Raw genomic sequence first — 15,432 nt, 5'->3', positions numbered from 1 at the left:
CGATGAACATCATTTTATATGATCATATGCACATAGCTACTGATACCTTGCAATTCTCTCCTGTAAATATCCTCCTTTGTTCTCACTGTGTGAATGTTTAGAGAGCTGTATCATGTCTAGGTGTAATTATTTGTCTTTTACTACCTATTGGTTTTACTTGTAGATTTATAAGCACATTCTACTTATTACAAATGAGGGAAACCTTGCAGCCTGTTTCTTTGGGTCTGGTTTACTTCACTTAGTATTATTTTTCTACATCTCTTAATGACTTGAGATTGATCTTGGCTCCTAATGATAATCCAGGATAATCTCCTGTCTTTGCCTATTTTGTGCTGCTTTAATGGAATATCTGAGACTGAGTAATTTATAAAGAACCAAGGCTGATATCTTATAGTTCTGGAGATTGGGAAGTCCAAGGTGAGGGAAACCAAGGGAAGGGAACTGAACTCATCCATTTATCAGGAACCACCCCTGATGGTGGTATTAATCTGTCCTCTTGGTCCAATCACTTCTTAACAGCCCTATCTCTCAACACTGTGGCTACTGGAACTGCATTTCTACCACATAAACTCTGAGGGACACATTCACTACAAGGCTTTCCCCATTTACCTCATCCGCAGTCTCCTTTTCCACGTGAAGTGACATACGGACCAGGAGTGCAGGGTGGGGAATGTAAACATTTGGTACATAATGGGACACATTTACATGCTTTTCTTCAACTGCCTGTGGCTGGATATCTGTACAGTTTGCCCATACTGATCATTTTATGTGAACCTCAAAGGATTTTTTTTTAATCCAAGTGGTCCTTGGCAGAAAAAAAAAATTCCCTGCCTCTAATCATTAATCATGCCCACTAATCATGGGCATTGCCTCCAAAGTATTTCTCGGCAAGGCTGCTGAATAATTCTATCCAACATTTGGCTACATTGTCCCTTTACTTCATAAGCAAATACCATATACACACAAAAGGCTTTGTCCCTAGAAAACTATGATAAGGTTGTTTCCTGTCCACTCCTAAAGATTATACTCTAGGGAAATGACTTAAAATTTACTGATTTCTTTTTATTTAAATCCATGGGTCTTACATTTGCAATGACACCCAATATAGCATTTATAGTGAAAGGATTATCTATTGGGAGGAAGGGGAATTCATACAGTAAAGCACTTGCTTCATGGGCACAAGGCCCTAGGTTCAATTCCCAGTGTGTAGTTATCACACAGACCACTGAGTTCTGGGCTTCCACTTAAAACTCTATATTTTGCCTATTTCAAGATAGCCTAAGTCTGGGTCACTAAACAGTGACCGAAAGGGCCCGGTAGGGGGGGGCAGGTCAGCTGAGGGGCAGCTGTTGTCCCAGAGTACTGCCTTTTCCTCACATTGTAAGATTTAATATTGATATGCTATTATAACAGTATGGTAGAGAAAGGACTCACCTTATTTCACTTTACTGAAACTTTGGTAGTTTCCTTTAGACAAATAAAGTAGTTGAAGGAAAGCACATTTACATTCTGATGTAGTAAACCCTCAGTATTCACAAGCTCTGCATTCACGAATCCACCAACCATACATTAAAAACATTCAAACTGCATCTCTGCTTAACCTATACAGACTTTTCTACTTCATTATTCTCTAAACAATACAGTACCACAACTAATTTCACTGTATTATAAATAGTCTAAAGGTGATTTAACATAGACAGAAGCCAGATGTTAGGGGGGTAGGGTCAAGAGGATTGCAGAAAATGAAAGGAGGCGACATCAATCAAGATGCATCACATTCACAAACTGCTTTATTGACTGACAATTCCTCTGTCGAATTATTCAAAAATAATAAAAGGGGGCTGGGAATATGGCCGAGTGGTAAAGTGCTCGCCTCGTATACATAAAGCCCTGGGTTCAATTCCTCAGCACCACATATATAGAAAAAGCCAGAAGTGGCGCTGTGGCTCAAGTGGAAGAGTGCTAGCCTTGAACAAAAAGAAGCCAGGAACAGTGCTCAGGCCCTGAGTTCAAGCCCCAGGACTGGCAAAAAACAAAACAAAACAAAAATAATAAAAGTATAATAATAACCTTTAAAAGCCAGACATGGTAATTCCATGCATGCCAGGAAACTGAGTTGGGAGGATTATGAGTTCAAGATCAGCCTAGACTACACAGTAAGTTCCAGGCCAACCTGGCCTATATAACCAAGTTGACTTCTTTTTTGCTGAAGGCTAGCACTCTACCACTTAGGCCACAGTGCCACTTCTGGCTTTTTCTGTTTATATGATGTTGAGGAATCGAACCCAGGGCTTCATGAATGGGAGGCAAGCACTCTACCACTAGGCCACATTCCCAGCCCCCATGAGACTCTTTTATCTCCAGTTTGAAAAAGCCAGATGCAAAGATGTGTCTCAAGTGGTAAAGCACTAGCCTTGAGCAAAAAAAAACGCTGAGAAAAGCCCTTAGCAGCACAAAAATAAATAAATTCGGTCATTAAAGGGGAAATGAGAGCACTGATGTGAGAAAAAGTATCTTTCCTATCAAAAAAAAAAATAGTTTGCTTCCAGCTAATCTTGAGAGAATTTTCTGAAAGGTTCTGTTTTGGCTAGGAGGCTTGACCCTTGTTAATTACATTATAGTTACATACTTCCTTTATCTGAGCACTTTAATTAAGACATCCTATTAGAAGGTCCTTGAATTTGTTGCATCTTATTAATTAAACTGTATCCTTTTGCAGATTATGAACCCTAGCTCCCCCAAATGTGAGCAGAGGGGAAAGGGATGCATGGTCAGGGATAAAAAGGGAGCAGCCTGTTTGCTTTGGGTGTTCCCTTGCCAGATTTTGGACTGATGGCACATCCTTCTGCAGAAGTAAACTTTGCCTTGTCAAGTTCATTTCGAGTTGGTATCCTATGTGACACTTTAGCATCCTGAGCTATTTCTAACACGGTACAGAAAAAAGACAGTAAGACTCAGAGAGAAGGTAGCCATCTCTAAGTCATGCAGGAAGGCCTAACAAACAATGTAGCCAACGACTGGACCTTGGGATTCCTCTGTGTCTATGAGGTAATAAGATATCTGTAGTTAAGTCACCTACTCACCAGTTTACCTGAGCAAACTCACAAAGAATCCATGAAATACATTTTAATTTATCCTTCTCCTACTTATACTGCAGATTATTGGATCTGCCTACCCTGAAAACCAGTAAAAACAAAAGTGGTTCTGAATGCATAAGCATTTTATCTTTTCCATCGATAAGTATATTTCAAACATGAGTTTTTAAATAATATTGCCACGATGCTGATCATTGAATCACCCAAGGTGAGGTGTGGTGGCTCACACCTGTCATCCTAGCTAATCAGGAAGCTGAGCTCTGAAGATTGCAGATCACACCCAGCCCTGGTGGGAAAGTCCATGAGACTCTTATCTCTAACTAATCACCAAAAAGTCAGAAGAGGAGCTGTGGTTCCGATGGTAGAGTGCTAACTTTGAGTTAAACAACAACGTTCAGAGACAGTGGCTAGCCCCGGAGTTTCATCACACGCCACCACCACCACCACCATGGCTAGCAAAACCAAAATTGAGTCAGACAAAGGTTTAGCCTCACCACTCACATCGCTCCTCAATCCAAGATGAAACCAAGATGAGATTCATGTCAAAAACACGACAATTTATTCTGACATCAAAAGGAAAGCTCTTGGCTTAGATTCGGGCATTCTTCATGACTGCAAAATTTTTTTAAAAGTGCTATAGCAAATCAAAGATCCCTGTTAACATCCCACAGAGAAAAGGGCAGAAGACTTCAGCTGTTACTCTTCCACAGAGAGATGCAAAAGACTCCAGCTCCTGCACAGCAGACACACCAGGAGGTAGTCTAATGTATCCTCGCCTAGAATCCCAATGAGGTGGCAGAAGGAGGTGGGAAGTGCAGCCCCAGAGCATCCACCAAAGTACTCTAGGCCTTGTCTCATTCCATCCTAGCCAGAAGGAACATCCTAGGGTCCGAAGACCAGAGGACACCGTGGCCCCCACACCTGAAGTATTCACTCACATCTACAAACAAGTCCTAGTGGAAACATGTCAGTAGAGAAAAACATATCTGAGCACACAGCCAAACATTTACATCACTGAACAGTTTTCATTCTAACTTAAAATCAACCAAAGTCAGAACAACTGACCGCCGAAGTACAAGGGAGGCCCTCAGTTCACTGACACTAACACAGCGCTTGGGTTACAGCGTATGTCAAGAAATTTGTCAATATAGTTGTTTGTATTCTGCATTCTTTTGCTTCTTCAAGAATGGTGTCTTTCGTACACACTGCCCTACTATGTAATTGTACCCTTTTTGCACAACACCTTGTCAAAAAAATTTTGTTTAATTAATAAATAAATTACAAAAAAAAAGAATGGTGTCTTTCTAAACAGTGCATGTATTCTCCCATATGTGGAAGTTAGATCTAAAACCGGGACATGATAAATTATATAGGATTCTAGGCATTCTCACATATACTAAGACCAAAGGAGGTTACCCTCAGTGGAGGAACACGAAGATACAATGATTATGTGCATCTGATCATATAAAGAAACATCCAAATGAACTGCAGGAAATGGAAACAAGGTGTTTTTTTCTTTGTTGTTTTCCCTTTCTTTTCTTTATGTCGTGTTTGTTCATTTATCTGTCTTTGAGAGGGTAAGAAAGGGCAAAGAAATGGAGGGACAAAGGGTGAACAAATGCAGCAGTATGACTCAGTAGGCACTATGTTGAAAATGAACTATACAACTTGTGGGTGGGGGCAGGAGGGACAACGTGGGAGAGAGCAAGGGAAGGGGTGACACTGTCCAAAAGGCAATGTATTCATCTTCAGGAGGGGTTGGGAGAGGGAAAAGGGTGAAAAAGTGTGCAGTGCAGTTCACTATACAACTTGCAGGTGGAGACAGGAGCGAGGGACTGGGAGAGAAAGAAGGAACAGAAGACACCGTGGAGAGAATGAGGGAAGACACTATACAAAAGGAAATGTTCTTTATACCAGATTCATGTAATCCCTCCCTATATATCACCGCTATAACAACAATACGCTAATTTTGTAAAAAGAAATGTACTCATTACCCAGCTTATATAGCCCCTGTATATACTATCTTTATAATACCAATAAAAAAGTTTTTTTAAAGAATGGTCTCTTTCAAGCCATACACCAGTAATACTAGCTACTCAATAGGCTGTGATTTGAGGAACATGGTTCAATCTGATCCCAGGCAAGAAAATGCATGAGACTCTTATCTCCAATTAAAGTGGTAGAGCACTAGCCCTGTGCACAAAAATTCAGGGACAGTACTAAGGCCCTGAGTTCAAGCCCAAGGACTGACATAAAACTTTTAAAAAAAAGAAAAAGAAAAGAATGGTGTCTTTCAGAATCCATCAATGGGACCAACTGAGATTTACTACCTCTCTTCAGTACCGGAGCCAGGGAAGAATCACAAACTGACGTCTGCATTGATGACTTTGCTACTATGCCACACATCAGTCACCATACCCATTCACACCCATCCTTTGAACCTCGGGTTCACTTGTTCAAAAGCATTCTTCCTGCTTTGGAAAGTAGAAAACCCCTGAGCTGAAGAACTAAGGAAAAAGTAAAGTGTTTGGAATTGGGGACGAAAAAAGGTGGCAAGAGCCCAAGAAAGAGTCTACATCACACAACCCAAATCTTTGGTACCTGGAGTGTGACCAGCAGAAAGGCAGTAGATGTCATGCACAGGCAAGATGCCAGAAGCTTCCTCCTGTGAACCCGCACCATGCTGCCCTGCCCAGGGGGACTGACAGAGGGCAAGCCTGGTTCTCACGTCAGTCCATAGCCTGAGACCCTTTCACATGGAGGAACCATCTGGATGCCAACTTCCAGTGCTGCCATTCCTGCTGTGAGCTGATCTCCATGAAGGACTGAGATCCGAGCTGCTGAGTAGGCCTGGCTGGACATCAACTGGGAACAGCATGCAGTCGTCTTAAGCTATCAGCAAAGCAGCTGGAGATTCTTCAGCCAAGAGGACATCACAAATGCTGCAACAAATGAGCAGATCACCTTTCAGCCACAGAGCAGGAGATTTAATAAATGTAGTCTTGCAAGGTGACATGTAAAGGCACAATAGTTTTAAAAGTAAAAAGAACCTCTCAGCTTGTGTAGTCCTAATGTATCATTCATTGATACAGCAATCAAGACAGATTGCAAAGGGGACCACTGAAGGCCACAGAGTCCATTAGAGGACAGGACCTATTGTACAGTCAGGTCACAAATCTAAACTTTCCTTTCCATTTAATTTCTCTGCCACTGGAATATTAAATAACAGAAGTCATTTATATATGAAATCACTTCTTTCTATCCAGGTTTCAAAGGAGAAGACTCTAAAAGGAGGATTTTACAGGGAAAAACTGGGAGAAAGCAAGGGAAAAGGTGATATTGTTCAAAAAGTTAATGTACTCTTTACCTGGCTTATGTTAACTGTAACCCTTCTGTACAGCCCCTCTGCAACAACATTTTTTTTTTAATTTAAGGAGTTTAGCTGTGTACCAGTGGCTCAGGCCTGGTAATCCTAGCTCAGGAGGCTGAAATCTAAGGAATGAGGTTCGAAGCCAGCTTGGGATAGAAAGTCTATGAGAGACTTATCTCCAATTAACTATCAAAAAAGCCAGAAGGGGAGCTGTGACTAAAGTGACAGCATGCTAGCCTTGTGCAAAAGATCTCAAAGACAGCACCCAGGTCCTGAGTTCAAGCCCCAACTCTAGAACCAAAAAAAGAAAGATTTCTATAAAAACTAGATAAAGGTTCAGGCTTTGAACAAAAATAGAATTAGAGCCAGGCACCAGTAGCTCAGTTTGAAGCCAGTCCAGGCAGAAAAGTCCATGAGACTTTAACCTCCAATAAACTACTCAGAAAAGGCCAGAGGTAGGGCTGTGGCTGAAGTGGTAGAGTGCTAGCCTTGAACACAAAGAGGCTCAGGAGTAGTGCTCAGGCCCTGAGTTCAAGCCCCAAGACTGGCAACAAAAAGGGGGGGTAATAAGCTGGGTATACAACTGTAATACATCTGGCTCACATCTGTAACACTACTTACTCAAGAGGTAGAGATCAGGAAGACTGTAGTTCAAGGCTAGTACAGACCAAAAAAAAAAAAAAAAAAAAGTTTGCTAGTTAGCAGAAGTAGCCGGAGTGTTGGCATGCACAAGTCACCCAAGCTATGATTGAAAGTATATATAGGAAAATCATAGTTCAGGATAACCTGAGCAAAAATAAGACTCTATCTTAAAAACCAGGGTAGAGTGGTGCATGCGGTACATGGGGAGCGAGGTGGGGTGGCGAATGTAGCCAGCAAATAGTGATACAGCAAAAATGCCTGGGCTTTGCCACCAATGCCCGGACTGAGCTTTGAATAATCTAGATTCTGTGTGGTGAACTTCCCTGTGGAGAGGGTCATGTGGCCAAAACCAATAGCCAACGGAGGCCCTCAGTCCAGCAGCCTGTCAGAAACTGACCGCTGCCTATCTTGAGAGCGTGGAGGCTGAGCCTTCCCCAGTCCAGCCTTCTAAGAGAATCTAGTCTCGACCCACAGCATGGTTATGGCCCAGCAACGGGCTTTGGTCACACCTGGACTCCTGCCATGAGAGGTCTGTAGCTCAGGCTGGCCTTGGACTTGAGGTGTAACTCAGGCTTGTTCTGAACCCATGACTGATTCTGCTGAGACTACAGGTGCGTACCAGCATGAACTTTCATTAGAAGGGAAATCTGGCCATACAAAATGAACTCCTCAATCACTGGAGAACAATCAATCACCTCAGTGCTGAAGCCGATGACCCACGGTTCTGCAATGGCAGAGGGCTGCCCCAGAACCTAGATTCCAGGCACACTGGACATCATTTGGATGTGGCTGGTTAGTCGACTAGTCATTCGTAGATTGGTTTTCATCATCTGACAGTTATCATTCTGCTTTCTGTGCTGGCCCACATTTCACATACTCCTGAACAGCAGTAGCATGGAATTCTGACACTCATTCCTCCCATGATTGTTTCCGAATTCTCTGAGATCACCAACCAAAGTGTGTGGAGCGTGTCCTAGAGTGAGATTTCATTTAAATGCACAAGATTTCATTGAAATGAAGACAGATTTGCACTGCCTCAAATTCTCTTTAGTCTAGGAAATATTTGTAACATGTGGTGTAGCTGTGCAGCATGGCAAATACTCATGGAGAGGAGCCCTGGGCCAGTGATGTCTCTGAACCCTCCAGCCCCAGGGCAACTGGAAGAGCAGGTTACATGAGGGCCACTATGAACCTCAGTGGCTCCCTGATCAGTGTCAGCAAATACGGTCAGAACAATAGAGCTCATTCTGCATGGAGTGAAGACCTGAAGACTCTGGAAGTGGGCAGCTAGCTGCCAGCCGCCTGCAGGCTTCACAGTAGCTTCACAGACCTAGAGATGACATTGTCTGAAGGCTCCATCATGCAGAATGAGATCTACAAGAACAACCTAGGGCTCATTAAAGACCTGGATAATGTGAAGCTGCAGCTCCAGAAACCAAACCAACAAAACAACAACACAGAAGCTAGGATGACCTAGAGGAAGAGAACACTGGCGTAACAGACTGGAACTACTTCTGACCCAGAAAGCTGACAGAAAGATCAAAAGTCATGAATTACAAAGAGTACTTTTTTTTTACAAAGGAAGATGGAGAGCCATTTGGCATTAGCACATTTCTATTAGCACATTGTATTAATGATGTTATTTTGTAAATTACTTCCATATCGGCATGCTCATTATTTTCAGATATATTCTTATGCTGATTTGTGGAGTTGTTTGCATAATTCCTCAGATTTTTAAAGGAAAATTGTATGTTATTTCCTAGAATGATTTCCTTACTTAGCATCATATGTTGGTGCATTTGTGCATTTTTTAAAATTGTATTATCAGGGGCTGGGGATATAGCCTAGTGGCAAGAGTGCCTGCCTCGGATACATGAGGCCCTAGGTTCGATTCCCCAGCACCACATATACAGAAAATGGCCAGAAGCGGCGCTGTGGCTCAAGTGGCAGAGTGCTAGCCTTGAGCGGGAAGAAGCCAGGGACAGTGCTCAGGCCCTGAGTCCAAGGCCCACGACTGGCCAAAAACAAAAACAAAAAAAAAAAATATAATAAAAAAAAAATAAAAAATAAAATTGTATTATCAGCAGCACTGAATTTTCTTCCTTGTATGTTAATATATTATAATGGTTCTACATCGAGGTGACAAAACAGTACAAACCGTGAAGAAAAAAAAAGGTTATTACGCCTCATAATTTTGGGGAAAAACAGTATTAACGGAACAAATGAAGGTGTCCTGTAGTGGAAAAAGAAGTGCAGATATATAATGCAGAATTATAGAATTACAGAATATCTATAGTGAGAATACCACAATTTTTCACTCATGAATTGTTCAAGTGGTAAATGTGGCATATTGTTCACTGAATAAAGTAAAATATTAATTTTTTTTAACTGGCGCAACCAGTCACATCTGTAATCCTAACTACTCGGAAGGCTGAGATCTGAGGATTGAGGTTCAAAGCCAGCCTTGGCAGTAAAGTCCAAGAGACTCATCTCTAATTAACCACCCAACAAGCAGAAATGGACCTGTGGCTCCAAGTGGTAGAGTGCTAGCCTCAAGCAGAAAAGCTCAGGGACAGCTCCCAGGCCCTGAGCCCAAGCCCCGTGACTGACCAAAAAAACCCCACCAAAACCCAAAGAACAAAAAACAGATAATGATCAAGCAAGGACACCAAGTTCAGCACAACATAAGAAGTTCTCTTTTCTGGCAAGTACAGCAAAAGAGTTGTTTGGGAACTATAATTCTCTCTAAAAATTTTAAGCAACATTTTAAGACTTTAAAAGACACAAAATGGTCCCACAGGGCTGGGAATGTGGCTTAGTGGTTAAGTGCTTGCGTAGCACGCATGAAGCCCTGGGGTTCAATTCCTCAGGACCACAAAAACAGAAAAAGTCAGAAGTGGCGCTGTGGCTCTAGTGGTAGAGTGCTAGCCTTGAGCAGAAAGAAGCCAAGGACAGTGCTCAGGCCTTGAGTTCAACCCAGGACTGGCACCAAAAAAAAAAAAGGTCCCGCAAAAAGTAGTTTATTCTCAAGATTCCAAGAGTCTGGTGTCTTGCTCCACTGGCCCATGGGGGTCAGAAGGAAGAAAGGGCAACAGCATCACAGGGCCCCAGAGGACAGATTCCTCATTTCAGCCTCATTCTCTAGAATACAGAATGTAGGATAAAATTAGAACGTGGCATCGAGCTCTGTTTAAAAACCTGGGTTTAAGCAGGGCACATGAGCCCATACCCACAATCCTAGCTATTCGGGAGGTGGGGGTTAGAGGGATGATGAGTCAAGGCTTAGCCTGTGCAAAAATGTCATGAGATTCTGTCTACCTCAACTAATAAACATCTGGATATGGTGGCACATATCTCTCATGCTACCTATTTGGGAAGTATAATCAGGTGGGTGGGGGTTCAGGTTAGCCTGTGGGGGGAAAAGTGAGACCATATTAAAAAAAAAAAAAAAGCAAAAAGGACTGAAGCAGTGGCTCAAGTAATAGAACATCTATCAAGCTCAACGCCCTGTGTTTACAATCCAGTATCACCAGAAATACCACCCAAATTCCATAGCAATACCACCCCACCCCAACCCCCCAAAAAAGAACCCACAGCAGAGTAATGGTGACGTGGTGGCTCACACCTAGAATTCCAATTACGCAGGACACAGATTAAGTCCATTCGACTCTCGTCTCCAATTTACCACCAACCCGTACCCCCCCCCCAAAAAAAAAAAATCTGGAGCTCTGACTTAAATGTAGAGTGCTAGCCTTGATGGAAAAAGCTTAGGGACAATGCCCAGGCCATGAGTTCAGCTCCAAGAACAGCTGTGGGGAATCTCATAATCATCAGCTAGCTATCAGAGGGAAAAAAAAGAGCAAAAATCTATAGGAACATGAAATGTAGCTTTCCTATTCTGCTAATAGATATGAGCCACATGAAATACGGAGCTAGTATTTTGAGTTCCAATTCTCATTCTATCACACAATATAATAACTTTAGCCACATGAGAGATTTTTTTTTTCCTAAGCCTGTTTATTCACAGAAAATGTTAGCTGCCATTCCTTCCAGCAGGACAGAAAGATTATCACATTTTCATTTTATATGAAGAAGCAATGGATTATAATTGTAATTCACATACTCCAGATTAGGTAGTAAAATAACACCACCTTTAAAGGGGAATAGAATCGATCATTTTTCTCCTAAAGAGTTTTAATCTATCACGGCACTGCATCTTATTTATATCCACTCTGTAAACGAGGCAAGGAAGTTAGTGTTATTCCTACTTGTCACAAAGAAGGGCGCTGAACCTCCACAGCAAGTTTAAGTGATTGGCCTAGGACCATCTTTTTAGAAGTGTGTCGAGAAATCAGGTCACTTGGCTCTAAGACCGTTGGAAAGAAATGGAAGAAACCATGACTGCTTGCTGAGAATACAAAAAGAATCAGGTATAAAGGAAAACAAAGGATGGAAAGATAATTTGAGGACAGAGTCAAGAATATTTGTACATGGCTGATATGAGTAGTATGGTCTTTTAAAATTAAGATTTTTATATGGCCAGGCACAGCAGCACTGTGGGAGGCTGAGGCAGAAAAATCATGAGGTACTTCTTGGCAGCAAGGCCAGTATAAGATGCAATCTTTAGGGCTGGGAGTATGGCTTAGTGGTAAAGTGCTCACCTTGTATACATGAAGCCCTGGGTTCGATTCCTCTGCACCACATATACAGAAAAGGCCAGAAGTGGCGCTGTGGCTCAAGTGGTAGAGTGTTAGCCTTGAGCAAAAAAGAAACCAGGGACAATGCTCAGGCCCTGAGTTCAAGCCCCAGGACTGGCCAAAAACAAAACAAAACAAAAGATGCAATCTTTAAAGAAACAAAAACTATGCTTGGATTTATCAACTACAGCAGAAAAGAAGTCTCTTGTATACACAAAATCTCAACCTAGGTAATATTAACCAAGCTAGAAATGTTGGGGACCAGTTCTGATGAACTAATAATCATCCTGTTAAGTATGGAGGGCACCCAGCACTGATGGCTCACGCCTGTAATCCTAGCTGTCAGGAGGTTGAGACCGAAGATCACAGATCAAAGCCAGCCTAGGTAGGAAAGTCCCTGAGCCTCTTATCTCCAATTAACCACCAGAAAATCATACATGGAATTCATAGAACTGTGGCTCAAAGTGGTAGAGAGTTAGCCTTCAGCAAAAATGCTCAAGGACAGTGCCTAGGTTCTGAGTTCAAGCCTCAGAACTAATGGGAAAGGGGTGGGGGGGGTCACACCTGTAATCTCAGGATGATGAAATCTGAGGGTCATGGTTGGAGGCCAGTCCCAGCAGGAAAGGCTATGAGACTCTTATCTCAAATTAACTACCATAAAGCCAGACATGGAGCCTGCTGCTCACACAGTATGCCACTAGCCTTGACTGCACAAGCTCAAGGACAGTGTCTACTGAATTCAACCCCGAGGATGGACACCAAAAGAAAAAAAAAGGGGGTAGGGGTGCTGGGAATGTGGCTTAGTGGCAGAGTGCTTACCTAGTATGCATGAAGCCCTGGTTCAATTCCTCAGCACCACATACACAGAAAAAGCTGGAAGTGGCGCTGTGGCTCAAGAGGTAGAGTGCTAGCCCTGAGCAAAAGAAGCTCAGAGACAGTGTCCAGGCCCTGAGTTCAAGTCCCAGGACTGGCAATAATAATAACTAATAATTAATTTAAATAGATAAAAACAGGAAGAATACATGAAGGCATTAAATTCCTGTAGACCCCTTTAGACCACCTTGCCTTATTCAAAACCGTACCCAACCTAGGGTACACATCCCACAAATGACATCAACACTGTGTTGGTTCATGGAACATTCCACCCGACCATTGTAAGGCACAGCGAGTAGAGGTCTGCCTGGAGGAGCGTGATGGGAAGCCGGCGGGGACACACAAGCTTGCGATCACCCAGCAAAAGCGTGGGCTAGAGCCGTGGCTCAAGTGGGAGGGCAGCAGTTATGGGCGGGAAAAGCCAGCCCTGGGCAAGCTCAGCTCCAGTTCAAGCCCGGGAGACCCCCATCACCCCCCCCCCACCCCTCCTCCTTCAAAATACGTGACAGATATTCTGGGTGGCACCTGACAGGGGCTAAGGGACCACGTGGAGGTTCCAAGAGAACGTCTTCCATCACAGCACTAGGCCGCGTCTTTCACAAAACACAGAGTTCGTGTCGGAGCTGAGTGGAAACGCGCGGGAGAAACGGTGGCCTGCAGAACTCCCCACGAAGGCCAGCGTTCCTCACCGCAGGGTCCTCAAGACCGTCCCGGCGGCGAGAGTGGAGGCGCGGGCGGGGAGGGGGGGAGAGGGGGGATCGGGGAGAGGGGGGGATGGGGCGCGGGAGGGGAGAGGGGGGATCGGGGAGAGGGGGGATGGGGCGCGGGAGGGGAGAGGGGGAGGTCGGGGAGAGGGGGAGGTCGGGGAGAGGGGGCATCGGGGCGCGGGCGGGGAGAGGGGGGGATCGGGGCGCGGGCGGGGAGAGGGGGGATGGGGCGCGGGCGGGGAGAGGGGGGGATCGGGGCGCGGGCGGGGAGAGGGGGGATGGGGCGCGGGCGGGGAGAGGGGGGGATCGGGGCGCGGGTGGGGAGAGGGGGGATCGGGGCGCGGGTGGGGAGAGGGGGCATCGGGGCGCGGGCGGGGAGAGGGGGGATCGGGGCGCGGGTCGGGAGAGGGGGGATCGGGGCGCGGGTGGGGAGGGGGAGATGGAGACCCTCCCTTTGCGGCGGCCCGGGGCCCGCTCTGCGGAGGGGCCGCTTGCGCGCGCGCGCGCCCCCCACGCCTCCCCTGCGCCCCGGGGCTACCCGGCCGCCCCCGCCGCACCCCTGCAGTGCCGTCTCGCGATCACTGGGGGAAAGCGCTCGCCACAGCTCTGCCAGGTACTGCCTGCGGGGCCTACTCTCTGCGAACGGACTGGGGTGTCCCGTGCGCCCCTCCGTCTCCCCCCCGCCAGGCGGGAGGGCTGGGGCTGGAAGCCGCCGGCGCGCCCCGCCTTCCCCCCCGCACCCGGCTGCTCAGGCTCAAGGCTCCGCCCCCATCACGCAGGGCGGGAGACCCGAGCTTCACCCTCACCTGGCCACCGCGCGGGTCCCGGGCTGGCCCCCGGCAGAGCCCCGCCGAGCCGGGCGGGCGCGGGAACCCGGGGCCCCAGGCCCCTCACTTTCCGGGGGCGGCGCCCCCACGGGGCCCCCGGCTCTCGGGAAGACTCGGAAGAATAATCCTGGACTGGCAGAAGCAGCTCCCGAGGTCCCCCGTCCAGGCCGAGGGATCCGGACCCAGGCTTTCCCGGATGCCCTGTGCACAAGCCAGGGGGCTGGGCTGGGAACCACTTTGGGCGGCGGGCCCCCCACTGGTGCCAAGGCCTGACCCGGCCTAGGCGACGTTTTCTTAATGAAAACCTCCCTTTGAAAGGAAGGCGCCCCGTCCCCCTTCCCTAAGGGACGGGAAGCTGCTTCCTACATTCTACTGGGACTGGGCGCGAAGTCAACCATTCTTAGGAAACGTGTCCAGCATCAGCTTCCTCCGAGGTCTGGCAGGCTGAACCCTGCGGTCGGGGTTCTACTGGCTGCCATAGTCTGAACGTTTGTGTCCCGCTAAAACTCACGTGTTGCTAGACACGCTGTTGATCAGGAGTTACACAACTTGTGGGTGGGGACAGGAGGGAAAAACTGGGAGAGAGCCTGGGAAGGGGTGACTTTAAAAATGTACCCATTCTCAGACTTAATGTAATTGCAACCCCTCTGTACATCACTCTATAATAACAAAATACATTTTTTAATTCACATAAGGGGCTGGGAATGTGGCTCAGTGGGAAGAGTGCTTGCCTAGCATGCATGAAGCCCTGGGTTCAACTCCTTAGTACCACATAAACAGAAAAGGCTGGAAATGGCGCTGTGGCTCAAGTGGTAGAGTGCTAGCCTTGAGCAAAAGCTCAGGGGCAGTGCCCAGGCCTTGAGTTCAAGCCCCAAGATTGGAAAAAGAAAAAAGACAATACAGTGTTGCCAAGACGTAAGAGCAACCCTGAAAACCCCTGAGCAAAGGACTTACCAAGGGCCCAGAATCTCATAATAAATGTTCTAAGCTACCAAATTTGTGGGCTAATTTGTTACACATCAGCAATAAGTTAGAAATTTCCATGTATAATTATTTTCTCGCAGTCAGTTTTGAAATTTATCCATGTTAACACAATAGCTCTTTAATTCCTATTTACTCTGATATAGTTTTCTATTGTATGCTGATTGTACAATGGACATCCATTTTTTTCTCTATTGAACATTTAGGTTGCTTATTTTTGTATAAATATTTCTACTTTAG

The 15,432-nt window shown here is 45.6% G+C and overlaps 1 protein-coding gene across 3 annotated transcripts in view; it reads right to left on the bottom strand.

The window, feature by feature from the left end:
• Fut10 (fucosyltransferase 10) overlaps window positions 1–14,261 on the bottom strand; it is a 60,502-nt gene extending 46,241 nt beyond the window's left edge. For all 3 annotated transcript variants that reach the window (XM_048330372.1, XM_048330373.1, XM_048330374.1), the window contains exons 1-2: window positions 14,191–14,261; window positions 5,697–6,037 (exon numbers count right to left, since the gene is read on the bottom strand). In XM_048330372.1, the coding sequence (XP_048186329.1) occupies window positions 5,697–5,777 (81 nt within the window). In that variant the 5' untranslated portion in view covers window positions 5,778–6,037; window positions 14,191–14,261. The remainder of the gene's footprint in view (window positions 1–5,696; window positions 6,038–14,190) is intronic.
• Window positions 14,262–15,432: the final 1,171 nt, after the last annotated feature.

The sequence above is a fragment of the Perognathus longimembris genome, chromosome 21, assembly GCF_023159225.1.
Source record: "Perognathus longimembris pacificus isolate PPM17 chromosome 21, ASM2315922v1, whole genome shotgun sequence".
In the NCBI taxonomy this organism is placed as follows: domain Eukaryota; kingdom Metazoa; phylum Chordata; class Mammalia; order Rodentia; family Heteromyidae; genus Perognathus; species Perognathus longimembris.
The sequence above is the reverse complement of the archived record's forward strand: the minus strand, read 5'-3'. Positions and strand labels throughout refer to the sequence as shown.